This window comes from Ranitomeya imitator, chromosome 5 (genome assembly GCF_032444005.1).
Source record: "Ranitomeya imitator isolate aRanImi1 chromosome 5, aRanImi1.pri, whole genome shotgun sequence".
Classification (NCBI taxonomy): Eukaryota; Metazoa; Chordata; class Amphibia; order Anura; family Dendrobatidae; genus Ranitomeya; species Ranitomeya imitator.
In genome coordinates this window covers 33,075,995-33,099,156 of record NC_091286.1, presented here as the reverse complement: position 1 = coordinate 33,099,156, position 23,162 = coordinate 33,075,995, and the positions used below count along the sequence as shown (strand labels likewise).

The 23,162-nt window shown below is 45.2% G+C and overlaps 1 protein-coding gene across 2 annotated transcripts in view; it reads right to left on the bottom strand.

Moving 5' to 3' along the window:
* Positions 1-534: 534 nt before the first annotated feature.
* The window catches only part of PTPN14 (protein tyrosine phosphatase non-receptor type 14), a 100,583-nt gene continuing 77,955 nt past the window's right edge, over positions 535-23,162 (bottom strand). Inside the window, exons 13-19 of one of the 2 annotated variants that reach the window (XM_069768504.1) lie at positions 21,050-22,533; positions 19,958-20,095; positions 18,463-18,681; positions 17,431-17,559; positions 3,320-3,554; positions 3,081-3,244; positions 535-1,088 (exon numbers count right to left, since the gene is read on the bottom strand). In XM_069768504.1, coding sequence (XP_069624605.1) covers positions 960-1,088; positions 3,081-3,244; positions 3,320-3,554; positions 17,431-17,559; positions 18,463-18,681; positions 19,958-20,095; positions 21,050-22,533 — 2,498 coding nt within the window. In that variant the 3' untranslated portion in view covers positions 535-959. The remainder of the gene's footprint in view (positions 1,089-3,080; positions 3,245-3,319; positions 3,555-17,430; positions 17,560-18,462; positions 18,682-19,957; positions 20,096-21,049; positions 22,534-23,162) is intronic. The other variant, XM_069768503.1, reaches the window with a different exon arrangement.

Sequence of the window (23,162 nt, the reverse complement as noted above, 5' to 3'; positions counted from 1 at the left end):
CTGACAGTAGCAGCACAAGTCATGAACCTAAAAATCTCATTCACGGGATAATTTTTTGACCAATTTCTTCACTTTTTTTTTTCCACTGCATTTTTTGTGAGATTTATAAAAAAAAATAAATAAATAAAAAAAAAAACTGAAAAAATATGCAGAATCCCCAGTGAATTCTCAAACTTTATTCACAAAGAATAAAAACATAAAAAGCAACGTTACGTGTGAATATACATCCCCCCCCCCCCCCCCCAAAAAAAAAATTGCCCCCAATAGTTACTAAAGTTGCTGTTCTAATTCTCAAATTTGCCACAGGGAAAAAATAATAATGTCTGAATGGTTACTATGGGAAACATTGCATTATTTTTCATAAATGTGACAATTGTGACGCAACTTTTGAGAGGTATAATAAAATGGAAAAATGTCCAAAAAAAAAAAATAGCAAAACCTACCTACCCCGAGCTCAGCTTTTTATTTTCCCTGTGCAGTTTAGAAAACTAAGGCTGGGCTCAGATTGGTGGCTATGGGCCATACGATCACCGATTCGGTTTTATAACTTTATTAAGGTGCATTTTTCGTTTATACTAACTATACAGCAGGTTATAGACAAAAGTATATATTACTAGAAATAAAAAATAAAAATCAAGCAGTCTTTTTGCATATAAACTAGTGCACGATATTTATAACAAGCATTTTTTTCCCCATTTTTATTGCTATTGTACAGTCGCAGAGTTCTGCAACGGAATAAAAAAAAAAAAAATTCAGGCATCAGATTAAAAAAAAAAAAACGAACTCAACCACTAAAAATCATCATACATCATAAAATGTGGTTCAATAAACTGTCCAACTTTTTACATAAATAAGAAAAATAAATTAACTTATTTAAAAAAAAAAAAAAAAAAAAGAAAAAAAAAAAAAATTCATGAGTCCGATATTAAATACAAAAAAGGGAGGACACAGGTACACTATTAAATGAGTCTGGAACTTTCAAGAAACTGGATCAGAACTTGGTAGACAAACGTATACTGAGCGATCGTCGGAATCAAGAACATCCTTTGTTCCCGGAGATGGTTCAACATCATTGGGATTTCAATTTTCTAAAATAAAAAAAAATAAAAAATTATATTATAAAATAATATATATTATATAAAAAATAAAAATCCCAACACCAGAGGCTCTAAGCACCAGCTCCTAGTAGATAGAATAGTCGCATAAGACTCAAGATCTAGACAGACCAATGGGATTGACTACAGGAAAGCCTATGACTCCATGCCACATACATGGATCTGTAATGCTTGGCTCTCTACAATGTCAATCGGAAATTAAGACCCTTCCTCAGAAACTCAATGGGGCAATGGAGAACAACATTGGAAGTCAACGCAAGTCAACTAGTGACCCTCAGCATATAACAAGGAGATGCATTGTCCCCATTGCGGTTCTGCATAGGCTTCAACCCCCTCAGATAATTCCAGAGTCTGGCTATGGATACAAGTTCAAGAGTGGAAGCACCATCAGCCACCTCCTCTACATGGATGACATCAAGCTGTATGCCAAAAACGAACGAGATATTAACTCACTGATCCACCTGCCAAGGATCTACAGTGAACACATCGGGATCTCCTTCAGACTGGAGAAGTGCGCCGGTTGGTAATAAAGAGAGGCAAGGTAGTCAAGACTGATGGAGTGGAATTACCACCATGACATATAGCAGATGTACAGATATGATACAAGTACCATGGCATCCCACAGGAATACGATAACCATGATGAGGAGGCAAGGAAAGCAGTAACATCCGAATACCATGAAAGGGTAAGACAGGTCCTGAAGACCTAGCTCAATGGGAAGAATAAAAAATCCATGCCATCAATGCATATGCCCTGCCAGTTATCAAGATACCCTGCTGGCATAGTGTGCTGGCCAAAAGAAGAGATGGAAGCTGCAGATGTGAAGACACGAAAGCTCCTCGCAATACATGGAGGTCTCCACCCTAAGTTTAACATCCAAAGATTGTATACCAACAGAAAGGAGGGTGGTCGAGGCTTGATAACATCCAAGCCACCATCATGGATGAGTGTCCAGGAATACAACAGAAAAATGGCACCAAAAGAAGAGATGCTGAGATAAAGCCTAAGGCAGCAACAACAACAGATCTGGAAGGAAGAACAGGAACATGGAGCGTCATGGCAAGACAAGTCACTGCATGGGATGTACTATGGACAGATAATAGAGGTGGCTGACATGGAGAAATCCTACCAATGGCTGGAGAAAGCTGGAGTCCGAGACAGCACAGAGGCGCTAATCATGGAGGCACAAGAGCAAGCGCCAAGTACCAGATCCATAGAAGCAGGAATCTACCACACAAGACAAGACCCAAGGTGCAGACTATCAGAAGAAAGCTCAGAAACCGTCCAACATATAGTGGCAGGATGCAAAATGCAAGAACAGCGTATACCGAACGCCACAACCAAGTAGCGGGAATTGTATACAGGAACATCTGCACAGCATATGGTCGAAGACCCCCTAAGTCCAGGTGGGAGACCCCAGAGAAAGTGGTGGAGAATGAAAGGGCTAAAATCCTGTGGGACTTCAAGATCCAGACGGATAAGCAGGTGTTGGCTAACCAACCAGACATTGTGATCGTAGACAAGGATCAGAAGACGGCAATGATAATAGATGTGGCAGTGCCAAGTGACAGCAATATTAGAAAGAAGGGATATGAAAAGCTGGAGAAATACCAAGGCCTCAGAGGAGAACTGGAGAAGATGTGGAAGGTGAAGGCAACAGTGATTCCATTGGTGATAGGAGCACTTGGAGCAGTGACCCCTAAGTTGGAAGGATGGCTACAACAGATCCCAAGAGCAACATCTGAGATCTCTGTCCAGAAAAGCGCAATGCTGGGAACAACCAAGATCCTGCGCAGAACCCCCAAGCCTCTAGTAGAGTACCCAAGAATAAGAAAGGACAACAAAGACCACCCCCATTGAGGGCGAGAAGGAAGTTATAATACATAAAAATATATTTTACATAAAATATATCTATACCCATCTATATATCCCGAAATGTTAAAATCCCCCAAATAAGTACCATACCTCATTGTGTTCAAACCAACGCATCATTAGTTCAGTGAGAATGACCACGCCGGTTCTCCCCACACCTGCCCCGCAGTGAACCAAAACCGGAGGGGTGCAGTGGTTGCTACTGTCCAGCATACTGTTGGCGAGACGTCGCACAGACTGAATTTCCTCTAGGTACGCTGGAAGTAATGAAATATATTTAAGACAATATTTAGGGAAAAATAAATATCGATATGAGCAAGCAGAATTCTTACATAAAAACCCTTGCCCTTCCTCTGGGCATCTGTGATCCGGCCAGTCCGTGAACTGCAGGTGCCAAACAGTCCGTTCTTCACCCGACAGAAGATGCTTGATCTTTAATCCGGTGGTCGCATAGCAGCCAGAATCTGTACGGAAATTCGTGGTAACTTTAAATTTTCCGTAGGTCGCAGAGTTTTGCTTGGTTCCCCGCTTAGGCCAGTACCGGTGACCCTTGGCTCTTGCCTCCTCCTAGGAGATATACAGATGTAGATTAATGGAGGTACGCCACACGTTACGAAACCACATTGGGTGCTGGAATTTTTTGGTCATCATGTATAGTTTTAAGGTTACGTTTTAATGGTCTCATTAATATTAAAAGGTGGGAGGTCAGGGAATTAAAAAAAAAATAAAAAATAGGGTCATTTTTTAACTTTTAAAGGGTTTCAGTTCATTTTTGAAAAGCTTCCACAACAGACTTTCTACGGCATTACAGCAACGTCAATTTCTCTTTATAAGGCCGATTTCACACCTAATTTTTTCAATTTTTTGAGAAAATTATAGATTTTATAAAAAAAAAAAAAAAAAAAAAAGTTTTGCCCACATTCCCCAATAAGGCACTGAAAATACGAAGCGCACTATAAACTGCTAATTTATTTATGCAATTTTCTTTCAGGTTTTTATTTTATATTCTTTTTTTCCCTCCCAAATGCAACTGCGTAGTCTAGGGGTGGATTATTTTTTTTTCGTGTGAACATTGTCCTATGAAGTAAATATAGAGAAAAGCAAAAAAATCAGGAAGGACCCATGTACAAAAAATGCTTGACTTGTTTATTTTATGGGCATCACCCCCTTGCAGTGCTAATGCCATGGAGTTTTTTCCCCTACTTTTTTGGGGTACGGGGGTGGTGGTACAAGTGCTGCATTTAGCAGTTAATGGGCATGAATTTTCAAAAAATCCACTTTCCTTTGTTTAAAAAATGCTGCAGAACTTTTTTTGTGCGCCTTTTCCCTCCCCTTAGGCTAGGTTCACATTGCGTTAATGGGTTAACGCTAGCGGACTCCGTTACATGGCGAAATTGTCGCGATTAACACCATGCAACGGATCAGTTAGCGCACCCATTGACGGCAATGTGCTAACGGATGTCTAGCGCATGCCATTTTCGGCACGCGCTAGCGATGTCCCGTTAGTTTCGGACGGAGCGCGGACGCTGCTTGCAGCGTCCGAGGTCCGTTCCTCGCTAGCGCAGATCGGGTATCTGCGCTAGCGGGATCGGCAAACGCGATCCCTTTTCAGACATAGCGCTACGGACTGCGCTAACGCAATGCGCTAAACGGACTGCCCTAACGCAATGTGAACCTAGCCTTAGAAGCCTTTAAAAGGAGACCCTGAAAAAAAAAGCATCTAAAAAAATAATTGCAATTTTAAGTGCAGAATCCCAGTGTTGATCGTTTTTAAATGCAATTTTCTCCTTCGCCACATTGTGGGACACAGGACCATGGGTGTTATGCTGCTGTCACTAGGAGGCTGACACTAAGCTGAGACACAAAAAAGGTTAGCTCCTCCTCTGCAGTATACACCCTCATGCTGGCTTCCAGAGACCCAGTTCAAGCTTAGTGTCCGTAGGAGGCACACTGGAATTAATCCTTTCCCTTTTTTCTATCGGACGAATGGGGCGACGGAACTTTCAAGGCTCCGATCTCCCCGAACCAACAACAGGCGAGCACGGGAGTTCTCCTCTCCGTACCCTCTCCTGCGACGTGGGAAGCCACTGCCTGAGCTGTTTTTTGGGGGCGACGGGCCTTTTCTAGGGACCAATCTCCCCCACCCCCCTTACAGACGAGCACATGGAGGTCCTCCACATATCCTCTTCTGCAGCCAGGCCTATTGCCGGACATCTGCCCTGCCCACCAGGTTTACCCTCGGCTGATCAGAGGCACTCTACGTTGTGGCGTCCGTGCAGCCCCCACTGCATCACCACTGAATATGCGGCTGATGGCAGGTGGTGGACGGTTCCTCTCCACCCCCCTTTCAGGGGATGGTGGATGGAGGCTCCCCAACCCCTGCACCGTCCTTTTCACCCCAGGCACACCTCACCAGGATCCTTGGGTGCAGCAGCTTCTGCCCCCTGCGCGGCTCGGTTCTACCCTCTATCGGGGTAAGTGCCTCGGGGGGGCGGTCTGGCGTTTGGCGGTCCGGAGGGCTCCCTTTTAGCAGCGGCACATCTTTCTCTGGGCCCCATAGCTTCCGTTACTCAGCGGCTGCGCGCCGGCCGAAGCCGCAAACTTAGTCCCCGGCTTCGGCCCAGCTGCAGGCCGCATCCAGTTAGGCTCCGCCCCTTTTTCAAGTCATCTTGCGGCGGCGCCCCCCGGTCCTGGCGCTTCTCGCTGTGTGCGAGATCTCTCCCCCTGATCTCGGTGGCCATCTTGGATTCTTCACTGCACGCCGCAGCTCCAGCTCTCCCAGCCACAGCTTCCTCCACGTGCAGCGCTGTGCACGCCGGCTGTCGCCTACTCCACCTGCCGTCTCCCTCTTCCTCTGTGGGACACAGGACCACGGGTTAGGAGACCACGTCAGCTCTCCCCCGCAGCGCTGCTCTCGCTTCCTTAGGTTATAGACCCTGGGATCTATCTTGCATTAGTGTACACCATGTCCCAGTCAAAGACTAAAAAATCCTCTACGGTGCATACGACCTTTTTTTCTGCGTGTACCACCTGCCAGGCTCCACTTTCTCGGCCTCAAAGTTCCCCCCTCTGCTCAGCCTGCGATGCCCCATGTGCCCAGGAGCCCTCCACCGCCACTGACCCTGGCGTATCTAGTCCCCCCGCATGGGTCGCTTCACTTTCGCAGTCCGTGGATTTTTTTAGCCAATGCCATCAAATCCATTCAGAACCCGCCTGGGGAGCGGGGCAATCCTTTGCAAGTGTTAAGAGATCCCTCCGTAACAGGGGAATCGTCGGCCAGCAGGGGCCGCTCTCTCCGGAAAGAGGCACGGTCATCCAGAAAACGGATCCGCACTACCTCTCCTGAGCGCTCACCACGCCAGTCAGCTTCTGACAGTTCCACCTCTCGCTCACCCTCTTTGTGGGCTCGTAGCGTTCACGACTCTGAATATGAGTCTGATGTATCCTTAGACCCGGATGCTCCGGAGTTTAGATCTACAGTGGACTCCCTCATTGAGGCAGTCAATCACTCCCTCAAGGTGGACGATGACCCTAATTCGGCTCCGGACCACTCAGTCTCTTTTACTAGAGCCAAGCGTTCTCATAAGACGTTCGCCTCTCACCCAGCTTTCCTGGATATTGTCAGGCGACACATGGAGCGTCCGGATAAGCGTTTCACGGGCAAAAAGGCCCTGGAATCGAAGTATCCCTTTTCCGCAGATCTCATTAAAGACTGGACGGAGTCCCCTTTGGTAGATCCTCCGGTTTCACGCCTTGCCTCCAAAACTCTCTTATCCGTTCCAGAGGGCGCTTCAATTAAGAACACCACAGAACGCCAGCTAGATTCCCTAGCTCGCTCAGTGTACGAGGCCTCGGGTTCTTCCCTTTCTCCCTCCTTCGCCGCAGCTTGGGTGGCCAAGGCGATGGTTTCCTGGGCAGATGCCCTAGCAAAATCGGTTCGGGAGCAGGATCTTCCGTCAGAGGTGGCGGACATTGCCAAACAAATTGCAATGGCTGGTGATTATGTGATGTACGCATCCCTCGATGCAGCAAACTGTGCAGCAACGGCAGCTTCAAACGCCATTACCATCAGAAGAGCCATTTGGCTCAGAGAGTGGCGCGCAGATTCCTCCTAAAAAGTCTCTGATTTCCCTTCCTTTTCACAGCGGGCGTCTTTTTGGAGAAAAGCTAGACCAGCTTATTTCTGACGCTACAGGGGGAAAGAGCAAGTTCCTTCCCCAACAGAGGCCCAAGGCTGCTTTCCAGCGCCAACCGTATTTTCGCTTTCAGCCCTTTCGTAGCAGTCCAGCCTGGTCCAGTCCTGCCGCCTCTTCCAGATCGGACCGATCCGCTCGCTCAGAGACATTTGTCCCTCTTTCAGGCCGAATCAGTCCTGGCGAGGAAAGCCTAGGCAACCCAGAACCAGAGGGTCCAGGCCTGTCAGATTCCCTTCGCAATGACTCGGGAACTTTTCCAGTCGATACCACCAAAGTAGGCGGACGCCTACTTCTTTTTCAGCACGTCTGGCTCTCCGTCATCCACGACGAATGGGTCAGGGATCTGGTATCGTCTGTCTACAAAATAGAGTTCTCTGCCTCCCCTCCAGCTCGTTTTTTTCCCTCTCGTCTCCCAAATTCGGGGGCTCAGTCTCGCGCCCTTCTTTGCGCCATTCGTTCCCTCCGCCAGAGCGGGGTCATTGTTCCGGTCCCGGAACACGAGAGGTTCAGAGGTTTTTACTCAAACCTCTTCGTCGTGCCCAAAAAGGACGGGAAAGTGCGCCCCATTTTGGACCTGAAGCTCCTGAACAAGTGCGTAAAAGTTCGGCACTTCAGGATGGAATCGCTCCGGTCGGTCATCTCCTCGTTGGAGAGAGGGGAATACCTGGCATCGATAGACATCAAGGATGCCTATCTTCACATTCCAATAGTCCCACCACATCAAAGGTTCCTCCGCTTTGCCATCCTAGAGGACCATTTCCATTTCGCGGCCTTACCCTTCGGTCTTGCCACGGCACCCAGGGTATTCACGAAAGTCATGGCGGCCGTTATGGCCATTCTTCACTCTCGAGGAGTGGTCGTGTTACCTTACTTAGACGACCTCCTCATCAAGGGTCCGTCTTTTCAGGCCTGCGAAGCAAGCGTCCGCATTACCTTGGATTCTCTTTCGCACCTGGGCTGGTTGATCAACTTGGACAAGTCCTCCCCTGTTCCTGCCCGTCGGATCTCCTTTCTGGGAATGATCCTGGACACCTCAAGGGGACGGGTCTTGCTTCCTCGGTCCAAGAACTTCAGCAAGGAGTCCAGAAACTCTGCCATCCTGGCCCGCGATCCATTCGGTACGCCATGAAGAGCCTGGGAAAAATGGTAGCCGCAATAGAAGCGGTCCCCTTTGCTCAACTCCACCTCCACCCCCTACAACGGGCTCTGCTGGACAACTGGGACAGGAGTCCCTTCTCCCTCGATCGTCCTTGCCCTTTGTCTCCGCGGATCAGACAATCCCTTGTATGGTGGACCCTGGGTCCATCTCTCCTCCAGGGGAAGTCTCCTCGGCTGGGGTGCGGTGTTCCTTCACCACTCTGCCCAAGGTCGTTGGACAGTGCGGGAGTCGAGGCTTCCTACCAACATCCTGGAGATTCGTGCGATCAGCCTCGCCCTGAGACGCTTTCACTCCCTGCTCGCGGGTCACTCAATCCGAGTCCAATCGGACAATGTTACAGCGGTGGCATACATAAACCACCAAGGGGGTACCCGCAGCAGGGCGGCGATGCAGGAAGTCTCCCACATTCTTCTCTGGGCCGAAGCCAACCATTCCACCATTTCCGCGGTGCACATTCCGGGCGTCGAAAACTGAGCGGCGGACTTTCTGAGCCGTCAGGGCCTTGCCTCGGGGGAGTGGGAACTCCATCCAGAGATTTTTCAGCAGATCTGCCTTCGCTGGGGGACCCCGGACATGGATCTGATGGTGTCCAGATTGAATGCCAAGGTTCACAATTTCATCGCTCGTTCTCGGGACCCCAAGGCTATCGGAGTGGACGCGCTGATATCCCCGTGGCATCAGTTCCAACTCCCATGCGTGTTTCCTCCGCTTCCCTTACTGCCGAAAGGTGATCCGGAAAATCAAGACAGAGGGGGTTCCGGTCATTCTGGTCGCTCCGGATTGGCCTCGTCGCGCTTGGTAAGCGGAGCTCGTTCAGCTCGTAGCCGACGTCCCCTGGCGGTTACTAGACTGCCCAGATCTGCTTCGCCAAGGGCCGATCTGCCACCAGAGCTCAGGGGCCCTACGTTTAACGGCGTGGCTGTTGAAACCTGGGTTCTAACTCGAGCTGGTTTCTCTCAGCAGGTCATTTCCACCATGAAAAGCGCGCGCAAGGCGTCTTCCGCTTCTATCTACCACCGCACCTGGAAAGCCTTCTTCTCATGGTGCAGACTCCGTGGTCGTCCTCCACTAGTTTTCTCAATCCCTTGTATTTTGGATTTCCTTCAGTCCGGTTTGGATTCCGGCTTGGCACTGAGTTCCCTCAAAGGTCAGATCTCAGCTTTATCCGTGTTATTCCAACGTAGGATCGCTGCCAACCTTCAAGTCAAGACTTTCATTCAGGGGGTCTCCCATGTGGTACCCCCCTACAGAATGCCGTTGGAGACCTGGGATCTCAACTTGGTCCTGGAGGTTCTTCAGGAACCTCCGTTTGAGCCTCTCCAGGACGTTTCCACTTTCTGTCCTCTCCTGGAAGGTTGCCTTCCTTGTAGCTGTGACGTCCATCAGACGAGTATCAGAATTGGCCGCTTTGTCCTGCCGGGCTCCTTTTCTTGCCTTCCACCAGGATAAGGTGGTCCTTCGCCCATCTCCGGCCTTTCTTCCTAAGGTGGTCTCAACTTTTCACCTTAATGAGGACATCATTCTTCCTTCTTTTTGCCCGCAGCCAAAACACAGGGTTGAAAGAGCCCTTCACACCCTGGACGTGGTACGGGCCCTTAGGAGGTACATTTCCAGAACGGCTCCTTTCAGGAAATCGGATTCTCTCTTTGTTCTCCCGGAGGGTCACAGAAAGGGTTTGGCGGCGTCTAAAGCCACGATAGCCAGATGGATTCGATCTGCTATCCAGGAATCCTATCGGGTCAGGGGCAGACCTATCCCGGCGGGGATTAGGGCACACTCCACTCGGTCGATGGGTGCTTCCTGGGCCATCCGGCACCAGGCAACAGCGGAGCAGGTTTGCAAGGCCGCAACGTGGTCCAGCCTGCATACTTTCACAAAGCACTACAATGTCCACATTCACTCCTCGGCGGACGCGGCCCTTGGCAGACGTATTCTGCAAGCGGCCGTTGCGCATTTGTAGTCAGATGGTACACGGAGTTATTCGGTTGTATTGTTTCCCTCCCAGGGACTGCTTTTGGACGTCCCATGGTCCTGTGTCCCCCAATGTGGCGAAGGAGAAATAGGGATTTTTGTGTGTACTCACCGTAAAATCCTTTTCTCCGAGCCACTCATTGGGGGACACAGCACCCACCCTCTTAGCCTGTTCGGCTTGTTACCTTTTTCAGTTTTTGACTGTTGTTTTTTGGACATGTTATACTCTAATGTTACTTGATATATTGTTATTATTCTCCTACTGCTTTTGCACTGAACTGGGTCTCTGGAAGCCAGCATGAGGGTGTATACTGCAGGGGAGGAGCTAACTTTTTTTGTCTCAGCTTAGTGTCAGCCTCCTAGTGACAGCAGCATAACACCCATGGTCCTGTGTCCCCCAATGAGTGGCTCGGAGAAAAGGATTTTACGGTGAGTACACACAAAAATCCCTTTTTTTTTTCCTTTAGTGAATAGAGTTAAAGCCGCACCAAAAAAGGACCTCCACCCTTCCCACCCCAAAAAAATATGCAACACTTCTGCATACTGGGTCATGGAAAAAAATACATAAAAAAAATAAATATATATATATATATATTACACACACATTATATATATATATATATATATATATATATATATATATATATATATATTTATTACACACAATATATTTATTACACACATTATATATATATATATATATATATATATATATATATATATTTATTACACACACATTATATATATATATATATATTTATTACACACACATTATATATATATATATATATATATATATATATATATATATATATATATATATATATATATATATACACACACACACATATACACATATACACACAGTACAGACCAAAAGTTTGGACACACCTTTTCAATTAAAGATTTTTCTGTATTTTCATGACTATGATAATTGTACATTCACACTGAAGGCATCAAAACTATGAATTAACACATGTGGAATTACAGGTCCTTCTCAAAAAATTAGCATATAGTGTTAAATTTCATTATTTACCATAATGTAATGATTACAATTAAACTTTCATATATTATAGATTCATTATCCACCAACTGAAATTTGTCAGGTCTTTTATTGTTTTAATACTGATGATTTTGGCATACAACTCCTGATAACCCAAAAAACCTGTCTCAATAAATTAGCATATTTCACCCATCCAATCAAATAAAAGTGTTTTTTAATAACAAACAAAAAAAACAACAAATAATAATGTTCAGTTATGCACTCAATACTTGGTCGGGAATCCTTTGGCAGAAATGACTGCTTCAATGCGGCGTGGCATGGAGGCAATCAGCCTGTGACACTGCTGAGATGTTATGGAGGCCCAGGATGCTTCAATAGCGGCCTTAAGCTCATCCAGAGTGTTGGGTCTTGCGTCTCTCAACTTTCTCTTCACAATATCCCACAGATTCTCTATGGGGTTCAGGTCAGGAGAGTTGGCAGGCCAATTGAGCACAGTAATACCATGGTCAGTAAACCATTTACCAGTGGTTTTGGCACTGTGAGCAGGTGCCAGGTCGTGCTGAAAAATGAAATCTTCATCTCCATAAAGCATTTCAGCCGATGGAAGCATGAAGTGCTCCAAAATCTCCTGATAGCTAGCTGCATTGACCCTGCCCTTGATGAAACACAGTGGACCAACACCAGCAGCTGACATGGCACCCCACACCATCACTGACTGTGGGTACTTGACACTGGACTTCAGGCATTTTGGCATTTCCTTCTCCCCAGTCTTCCTCCAGACTCTGGCACCTTGATTTCCGAATGACATGCAAAATTTGCTTTCATCAGTAAAAAGTACTTGGGACCACTTAGCAACAGTCCAGTGCTGCTTCTCTGTAGCTCAAAAGTGGCTTTACCTGGGGAATGCGGCACCTGTAGCCCATTTCCTGCACACGCCTGTGCACGGTGGCTCTGGATGTTTCCACACCAGACTCAGTCCACTGCTTCCTCAGGTTCCCCAAGGTCTGGAATCGGTCCTTCTCCACAATCTTCCTCAGGGTCCGGTCTCCTCTTCTCGTTGATCAGCGTTTTCTGCCACATTGTTTCCTTCCAACAGACTTACCATTGAGGTGCCTTGATACAGCACTCTGGGAACAGCCTATTTGTTGAGAAATTTCTTTCTGGGTCTTACCCTCTTGCTTGAGGGTGTCAATGATGGCCTTCTTGACATCTGTCAGGTCGCTAGTCTTACCCATGATGGGGGTTTTGAGTAATGAACCAGGCAGGGAGTTTATAAAAGCCTCAGGTATCTTTTGCATGTGTTTAGAGTTAATTAGTTGATTCAGAAGATTAGGGTAATAGGTCGTTTAGAGAACCTTTTATTGATATGCTAATTTATTGAGACAGGTTTTTTGGGTTATCAGGAGTTGTATGCCAAAATCATCAGTATTAAAACAATAAACCAATAAAAGACCTGACAAATTTCAGTTGGTGGATAATGAATCTATAATATATGAAAGTTTAATTGTAATCATTACATTATGGTAAATAATGAAATTTAACACTATATGCTAATTTTTTGAGAAGGACCTGTATATACTTAACAAAAAAAGTGTGAAACAACTGAAATTATGTCTTATATTCTAGGTTCTTCAAAGTAGCCACCTTTTACTTTGATGACTGCTTTGCACACTCTTGGCGTTCTCTTGATGAGCTTCAAGAGGTAGTCACCGGGAATGGTTTTCACTTCACAGGTGTGCCCTGTCAGGTTTAATAAGTGGGATTTCTTGCCTTATAAATGACGTTGGGACCATCAGTTGTGTTGTGCAGAAGTCTGGTGGATACACAGCTGATAGTCCTACTGAATAGCCTGTTAGAATTTGTATTATGGCAAGAATAAAGCAGCTAAGTAAAGAAAAACGAGTGGCCATCATTACTTTAAGAAATGAAGGTCAGTCAGTCCGAAAAATTGGGAAAACTTTGAAAGTGTCCCCAAGTGCAGTGGCAAAAACCATCAAGCTCTACAAAGAAACTGGCTCACATGATGACCGTCCCAGGAAAGGAAGACCAAGAGTCACCTCTGCTTCTGAGGATAAGTTTATCAGAGTCACCACCCTCAGAAATCGCAGGTTAACGGCAGCTCAGATTAGAGACCAGATGCCACACAGGGTTCTAGCAGCAGACACATCTCTACAACAACTGTTAAGAGGAGACTTTGTGCAGCAGGCCTTCATGGTAAAATAGCTGCTAGGAAACCACTGCTAAGGACAGACAACAAGCAGAAGAGACTTGTTTGGGCTAAAGAACACAAGGAATGGACATTAGACCAGTGGAAATCTGTGCTTTGGTCTGATGAGTCCAAATTTGAGATCTTTGGTTCCAACCACCGTGTCTTTGTGCAGTGCAGAAAAGGTGAACAGATGGACTCTACATGCCTGGTTCCCGCTGTGAAGCATGGAGGAGGAGGTGTGATGGTGTGGGGGCTTTGCTGGTGATTTATGCAAAACTGAAGGCATACTGAACCAGCATGGCTACCATAGCATTTTGCAGAGGCATGCTATTCCATCTGGTTTGCGTTTAGTTGGACCATCTTTTATTTTTCAACAGGACAATGACTCCAAACACACCTCCAGGCTGTGTAAGGGCTATTTGACCAAGAAGGAGAGTGATGGGTGCTACGCCAGATGACCTGGCCTCCACAGTCACCAGACCTGAACCCAATCGAGATGGTTTGGGGTGAGCTGGACCGCAGAGTGAAGGCAAAAGGGCCAACAAGTGCTAAACAACTCTGGGAACTCCTTCAAGATTGTTGGAAGACCATTCCTGATGACTACCTCTTGAAGCTCATCAAGAGAATGCCAAGAGTGTGCAAAGCAGTCATCAAAGCAAACGGTGGCTACTTTGAAGAACCTAGAATATAAGACATAATTTCAGTTGTTTCACACTTATTTGTTAAGTATATAATTCCACATGTGTTAATTCATAGTTTTGATGCCTTCAGTGTGAATGTACAATTTTCATAGTCGTGAAAATACAGAAGAATCTTTAAATGAGAAGGTGTGTCCAAACTTTTGGTCTGTAGTTTATATATAATACGCAACATTGATTTGTAATATGCGTCCTGCCAATTCAATAGAGTTGCACAGATGATAATTTTAACATTTGACCATGTAAAAAGAAAAAAAAAATCTGCATGCAATATTTTTTTTCTGATGAGACTTGCTTATTCTAGTCTACTATTATTAATTAGTAATTAATATTTATGTATAAAAACCAATGGACAAAATGGAGACAGGGATGACATTTGCCTATTTTGACTAAACAAGTGGGTGATCATTTCCCTTAAAAAAAAAAAAAACATTGGAAATAAGAAAAATAAAGTGCTGCTGAAGCACAAAGCTCAGATCCCGGCTTGCATGTTTTCTTTGGCATCCCATGAAACGCGTCGTCATGAAGGACAGCAGCCGTTTCTGGGTACTGATAAGATTTCTGTATTGTGAGGGGGAACGTGACACACGACTGCACGGCCAAACATCACACCAGGAATATACGGAGATACAACTGTTGCATTTGGAAGATCCACAAAAACATCCACAGGAGATTGATAGGAAACTACGAGGATCAATGTGTCACACCGGAAAGAAAACTCATGCCTCTTATCACAGTGATACAAATACGCGGCGGTTCACGGATCATGGAAACAAGGGGCATGCTGGAAAGGTGGGCAGCGAAGTGAAGGGAATATTTTTATTTTATTCAAATTACAAAAACTGTGCATAAAGTTCTACACGGGAAGGGAAGCGGGTCACCAAACACTCGAGCACAGTAGACCATTTCATCGTCATATTAGGAGTAGTAGTGGATGGCATTTCAGAGCTTTACAGAATCCATGTCTATTGTGCGGAATCGGTGGCCCGAGAGAAGAAGCTCCCATCTTCTGCGCTACCATCAGTGTCTTCTACACAAGTCTTGGAAGACAAATTTATGGGAAGGGCACATTTACCCTAGCAATTTCCAATTCTAAGTAATTTTATATCTCTACCAGTTAAATGATCTGCTCAACTCAACAAAACAAAGTCTCAAATTTGGCAAAAATGTTTTACTCATGTAGGGGAGTTTGTTTTTTACATGCTTACCTTTTCCTTTAAAAGTTGGAAATATGAATGTTTCCCCTGCCTGTCTTTTTATTCTGCGGTCACCAGGGCTGGCGTTAGAGGGAGGTAAACTGGGCACCTGCCCAGGGGCCCCCAGAGCTTACGGATTTCACCGAATGCTGCTGCAGGACCTGCGGTGACATCAGTCATGTGACCGTGATGTCACCACAGATCCTCTACCCTGCGGGAGTTTAGGAGGAGACAGACTGGTAAGTATTTTACCAGGGTGTCCGTTTATCCATCCCTCATATCCAAATATTGTATGCATGCATTGTACGTATGTATGCTTCGTATGTATGAACTCTGTCTATTTGTACATATATGTGTGTTCGGTTTATAGACGTGTGCACCGTGTGTATAAACGTACGAGCAAAATGCTGATCATTCATCAGAAGACTGGATTGTTTATGCCAGAACAAAAAAAAAACCACAACAACAAACTGTTCTCTGCAGCACATCGCCCAATGTAAACTGCATATGTGCTTCATATACAGTATGGGAACAGATGGATCTATTAATGATTGATTGGCACAGAACATTATTCACCAGGCTGTGTAAAGAGGTTGGTAAACAAGCGCCAAACGACTTAAAAATCGTCGATCACGCTCACTTAACGGTGTGAACTCCGTTCATTTAGGTTCAACGTTCCGTAATGGTTTGTGTTTGATGGTGTAATATGTGAGCATTTGGGGCACCGCTTTAAAACTTTTGCCCACAGCCCACTTTGTCAAAAACCGGCCCATATATGTGTGTGTTTTGCCTGCCCATCTTTATCTTGCATTCATATATACGAATGTTTGCAAAAAGTTAGGCATGCCAAACATTCATATACATGACTGCATGTAAAAGGCAGAAAGGCCCGTCGTCGAACACATGAAAGTTTGGCTTTTCTATCTTTTTCATGCAGTCATATGTGAATGTTTGGCCTGCCTATCATTTTCCTGCAGCCATCCATAGGTTTGAAACAACACAGAAAAAAAATGGAGTTCCATACGAAAATAATAAATATAAATATATTTTATTAAAGTTGCATAGAAAAAAAATATATAAACAAAAATACCAAAGGGAAGCAAGGAGACCCTAGTAAAAAAAAACATCATGATCCCAGGCACAGACATAAATTACCATGGTGTTAGTAGAAAAAGCACCTATATAATATGTAAAATGAGATATGGGGTATTTCTATATACATCTCTGGCTAACAATAGCATACAATACAAAACACCCTATCACAATAGGCAGTAATTGTTTCTATGTGGACAAGTGTCACCATAAATAAGAGAAACAAAAACCATTCAAGACACATATACCATGGGTAAGACAGTGTGCTTCCTATATGTGTATAGAAATACCCCATATCTCATTTTACATATTATATAGGTGCTTTTTCTACTAACACCATGGTAATTTATGTCTGTGCCTGGGATCAGGATGTTTTTTTACTAGGGTCTCCTTGCTTCCCTTTGGTATTTTTGTTTATATATTTTTTTTCTATGTAACTTTAATAAAATATATTTATATTTATTATTTTCGTATGGAACTCCATTTTTTTCTGTGTTGTTTCAAGTATTGGGAGTATACGTTATTGTCCCCAAGTATTTACATGGATAGAACCGGACATCTATTCAAATTTGTGGATGTTTTATGTGGGATCCATGTTATTTCTGTGAGTGTGTTCACATCCATAGGTTTGGCCTGATTATCTTTTTCATTCAGTTATCTAACAACCTACAAATGTTGTCTAGATACACTCCGCTAGACTACGGTAACTTAGACAGAGGATCTATAGCGTTAATATACGTAGACACTATTCCTGGCGGTGTAAGCCAGGACCTATAAAGCGATCACATAGCCGATTACGTGATTCGTGATCTCTACACATGCCGTAATTCTGTAGAGCGAAAAATGAGAGCCTTTAAAAAAAAAAAAAAAAAAAAAAAAAAAATTTATATATCATGGGATGGTTCTGTGATATACATACCTCATCCGCCATCACCATTACAATCACATTTATGGCCTGTTCCCAAACCATCTGCCAGAAGTCAGGAAATGTATGAGGCAAGGGGCCTTGGGTTGCTATGTAATGCCATTCTTTGTCACCCACGACCACCTGTACAACACAAGGAGATAATAAAGATCATGGATTAGGACCCACTTGATGCTTGAGGGGTTGGGTTGCCGGATTTGGAAAATCAATTTTGAAATACTCTTAAAGAAATTACATTTACATGCATCACAAACACCCATATGGAGGAGCTACAGCGCCTTCAATGTAAATATTACAGATCTCAACTGGCTGGAATGCGGAAATTACAAGGTAGGATAGTTTTAATGCATCAAAAGCGGCCATTTTTACTCTTACTTTTTTTTCGCTGTTCTGTGTTTTTTTATATATATATTTTTCCATTTAATGATACTTTTTATGGTCTTTACTAAGTGGGCGTGGCTCACAGGGTAATAATGCTGAGCAGCCTACAGACACGCCCCAGAGGATCTTATAAGCATCGCCCCATTAGTAAAGACCATAAAAATTTGCACTAAAAAAAAAAAAAAAAAAAAAAAGATTAAAAAGAAAATGAGGAATAATCAGGAAAATGGGGGAAATATGAAAAAAAGGGGGGCGGGGGCAGTTTTTATGCTTATTTTAATAGTTAAAGGTATTTAAGTGCTTTCTTCCAGACAATAAATGACAGATCCTCAAAACTGTCCAGAGTGAAGAGCAGCTATAAGGGTCTCAATCTGGAAGACCTGTCCTGTATTCACATATTATCCATTAGTATGAATGAGCATGGTGCTTCGTTTCCTTGTGCTAGCACTGTAGGGCAATTGAATAACTACTGCCATATTTCTCAGGGCAAGGGGGATGTGGTCTCAGGAGCAACATACTTTGTAATGGGCTCATTGTTAAGGACTTCTTCTAACCAGTAAGAATTGTCTACAGTGGATGACCTCTCAAAGCTTAGTAGCAGAACCACCAAGTCTAAAGAACGTGCACCACGAAGCTGTAGGTCACCTTTATATGAGAGGCGTTGATATAACCACTTGGGTTCTCTTTGGTGGGCACAAGCTCAACCCTGTTCTCTTCGTAGGGAATATCCTCCGGCACACGATTGCGCTCCATGTTTTCTGGTGCGGCTGCAGTGGTGAAGACACCGTCCGCCTTCCTCTTTGGAATTTGCTCATACTCTGTGAACACCATCCCTTCATCTAGTTTCCTTCGTAATGTCTTACACTGTAGGGAAATAATGGCAGATTAGTGACAGGTCCGCTTGGAACTACAATGTCGAACATACTGGTTGTCCCAAGGTCATTGTTGGGGACGTTAACGAGGTTGTCCAATCTTTTCCACATTCCCGTTACCCCATGATATTCAAGTAGTGGATGGCTTTGACGTAGGCCATCAATGTTTAGTAGATGGGACCTCAAATGACTCAATTAGCACAAATAATGTAATTGCGGCGCTCTGCATCCCTATTTTGTGTGCAGATGTCATAAGAGCTGTGGCAGCTTTGTCTTGATAGCTGGGAGTTTTAGAAGTTGGATCCCAACGATCAAACACCGGTGACTTTCTTCAAGAGTGGCCATCAACGTTCAAGTTCTTGAGAACGTCACAAAAATCTGATTACTTATGGACGCTCGTATCAGCCTAGCATGCAAAGGGGAGAAAACCTTAAGACGCTATGCCAATACCGGATGCTAGTCAAAATCTTACACCATCTACTGGAGAGAGTTCCAAGTTCTAACACACATATACATGAAAGACCTGTAGGTTTTGCTGAAAATCAGTGGGCTCATTCAGCTTTGCATGAATGTTTATGGGGCCCGTAAAGGGTCTTCAACTAGTCATTTTAAAAGTATAGCATAACGCCACCCTGGAGTAAAAAAATAAAAATGGAGCATATTTGACCATTGTAATTTACCCTTCTCCGCCAGACCAGAAGCAATGATGTCCCAACCACAAGTCACCGGCGGTCGTGACATAATCACTTCCAGTCTTACTGAGGGTTTTCGGAATGGTGGTAAATATGCCCTTTTACGTTCTTTCATCAGGGTAATGTCCGATTGAGCACTTTAAAAGAGAAGGGGGGGGGGGACTTAAAAAAAAAAAAAAAAACGTAGTGGAAAACCCCTTTAAGTTTTGAGCTGGACAACAGATGACAGACAAGGTTCTGGGCCTAAATCAGGACATTTCCTATATCTCACTAAATGGAAAGCCAAAAAATGGTGAAATACAATTAATAATAACAAGTGAGGCGCGCCATGACACTGCTGAAGCAGAACTATGCCATTTGCGGAACGCTCATTTGCTTATATGTACTGCAATAAAAATAAAAATAAAAATGGAGGTAAACCATCCGTGAAGGTCCATACCTTGCAACATGGGTATGAGGGCACTATAAACATGAACGAGGCCTAGGAAGTTGAAGGTGTAACATTAAATTAAAGTCACCCAAAATTTACGCATACTAATGAAAAACACAAAAACGCAGCAGAGAATGTTATCTTACCCTCTCGTCCATTGGCACAGTGTCATCCTGCCTGTCTTCGGGCGCAGGAATTCTGGAAACAGAGAGTCCATTCAAAGCTGCCAACATCAGGGGTCTCTTCTGGGCCTCCAGTGCTGCCATCTCCGGCTTTTGTAAATTCTTTTGGCAAGACAAGACAAGTTTTCATCTTTGTCAGTCGTGCCAGCAAAGTACTGGAATGTGTTTAATCTTAAAACCAACAACGCCGCGGCGAGAGAAAAAAATGCCTGCTGACGACTAAAGCAGACGTAAGGGCGCGAACGAGAGCCGACGCGTTTATCGCGTCTAAAGTGCACGGGAATGGCTTCAGGATTGATGGCTGCTCAGATTACTTGGACTTAAAGGGTTATTCCACGGGATCGGTGATCGCCGAGGCTTCCCACACCGATCCTGAAGTTCTGAAATGTCCTGTTAGAATGGAGCTGGGGGAGGGGGGGGGTGCACTTCCGCACTTTTTTCATTCAATCTTTAAAGGGTTGCCATAAAAAGCTATCTCCGGTAGTCAATGAATGAACCGGGGGAGGGGGGGTGGTTGTGCATGCGTGGTTGATGCTCCATTCTAAAATGGGGTATTTCAGAGGCCTTCCCTTGGGAACAGAGGAGGTCCCAGTGGCACAAAACGCAGGAGTCACCTAGCTCGGATAAAGGTCATAACTACCACTAAAGGGGGCAATCCCGGCTTAGAAGTATGTGTCAGACGGTAAATGCCAGATACATGACAGCCCAACTTTTGGGATTCACTCTCCTCTCCAAAATGGGTTTGGGCCATCTAGACAATGCTCTGTGAGCTAAACCGCCTGGACTTGAGCATGGAGATTTGTGCAGCTGCTGCGTTTAGCTCACAGAGCATTGTTTAGACTGGATGCAATTATATCTAATTCTCGGTTGACAGCTGGACAAGATCAATGCAGTTTTACCACTTCTGAACGAAAACAAGAGTGTTCACCTTCACAGACCGCAAGCAAATATCTTAAAAATAATGAGGAACTCAAGACATGAAAGTTGAAGAAACCTCTACAAGACACTCATCTCATCATTCTGCTACCATTTTAATGGAGGCATATTTGCACTAACCCTCATTAAGATTTCCCGCTCCACAATGGCATCCTCAGTAGAAAACATCTCGGACACCGGCCTTTCCTTCACCGGTTCTTTTTTTACCCTTTCTTTTACGCTGGTGAGATCTGGTTCAGAGATGGAAGGTCCTAAGGAGCTTCCATTTAGAGAGGTTGGGTCATTTCTTGACATGCAGAGAGTCTGGGACGGCCGGGAACTCATGGCCTTGGCTCTGGCAATGGCAGCAGATATGCAGGATGAATCGTGCCTTAAGGCTCCATTGCTGACACTTTTTCTTGGTCCTGGATACTCTGGCGGTGGCTTGTTTGGTATGCGCGCCAGTGCAGCATGCAACTGGGCATTATAGGGCACTCCCTGCATAAATGAAGTGTGGGGCACAGGTTGGTGGGCCTCTTCCTCCTCCTCGCTCTCACTACTGTGGATCAACATGGTGGCATCTGAAATGGTCTTCTTGTGGTGGTACATTGGAAGCTGCTGGACCTCGTGAGCCTTTTGCATGGCTTCCTCAGAAGGCATCTGTTCTCTTAAAGTATTCCTCCGAGGCAATGGAGCAGCAAGTGATTTTAAGGCCATGGCTTCCATCCCACGGACCATGTAGCTCATAACTTCCAAACTGTGCCGCTTGTTGATCGCCGGATGGTGATTATGAGGTTTTAGTGGTTCACTGACCTCCTGAAGGGACTGGCGAATGACAGGAGAGCTATCTTCTTGGAAAGTTTTTACAGATTGTTGAACTTTTCTGGCTACAAGATCAGGGCTGCTACTGCTGACACGTTTATGCCTATGGCTTGCCAAGTCTGGAGTGCTGCTGGCAGGTCGGGGTGGCGGGTAAGGAGGGGGAGGCCTAGACAAAAAGTTCCTAAGCATATGGGCAGCACTAAGAGTCTGCGGGGCCACGTTGGCCAACTCTGGAGTGCTAACCGTGTGGGAAATGGACATGGAATTTGCAGGGTTTGCGGTTGCCTGACCTGGCGGCATTTTCTCAGATTGGTTGACGGGTTTGTTACCAAAATGGGACTGAGTAGCATAAGGAGACTGAGACATCATGTACGAAGGCCAGTCCTGAATTTCAGGCTGACTGTACACCAGGTTCTCCCGATGCCTGTAGGCATGTGTGTTCCCAATATTGAGGTTTCGTAAAGACTGGCTCTGGCAGTCCGGCGGGTGAAGACTTCGGTTCATCTGCCTCATTACGGTCTCATAGTCCGGGGTCTGCCGGTAGGAAGGTACAATGATGGCGCTATGTCTGTATTTAGGGATGTAGTCCGACCTCATGATGTCGTTGCCGGTGATGCTGAGGTTGGAGGACATGGGAGACGCCTGGATGAAGTTCTGGGAATGGTTCAGAGAGGTCATACTTTGGGCACTTGACACGCTACCGTTCGGCACAGTGCCGTTCAGGATGGTATAATCTAGGTATCTGTCCAGGCTGTTCTGGGATACGAAGGTAAATGTATCTTCACCCATGTGCAGGATGCTCTCTAGAAGGGAACACAATGTCACCATTAATAGCTAAAATACCCAAGAACAGTCAATAATTAAATGAAACAGTCACTCAAAGGATTGAGGAAATTAGCTCTCCCACAGCAGGAAGAAAAAGGTCTGTGACTGCCATTCTTCTTATCGAGCATTGTCCACAAGATGCTCCACATCAGCTGGAGCTCAGCAGTGAGAACATAGTAATCGAGAGATCAAAAGGCAGAACTGTCAATCATATTGTAGCCCCACCCACATCCTTATGATACCCCAAGCCTTGAAGGATATGGACAGCTTTGAGGACAATTAAAAAAAAAAATACATACCATGTATACTCGTGTATAAGCAGAGTTTTTCAGTACATTTTTTAAGCTGAAAACGACCCCTTCTTGGCTTGCACACGAGTCATTATCCCAGAAAGATGGCGGGGAAGAGGGAGTGGGCGAGCAGCGGGTCACAGGGGCAGGAGCCGGTGGCTGCGGCTAAAGCCTGTGCCCGCAGCTAAAGAGAAATGAATACTCACGGCGCTGGCAGTGAATATTCATTTCTTTTACAGCACGCACAGTTACAGCCACCAGGCTTCCAGCACACATCCTACTTACCTTCCCTGCGCACCCTTGCTGCATCTTGGTCC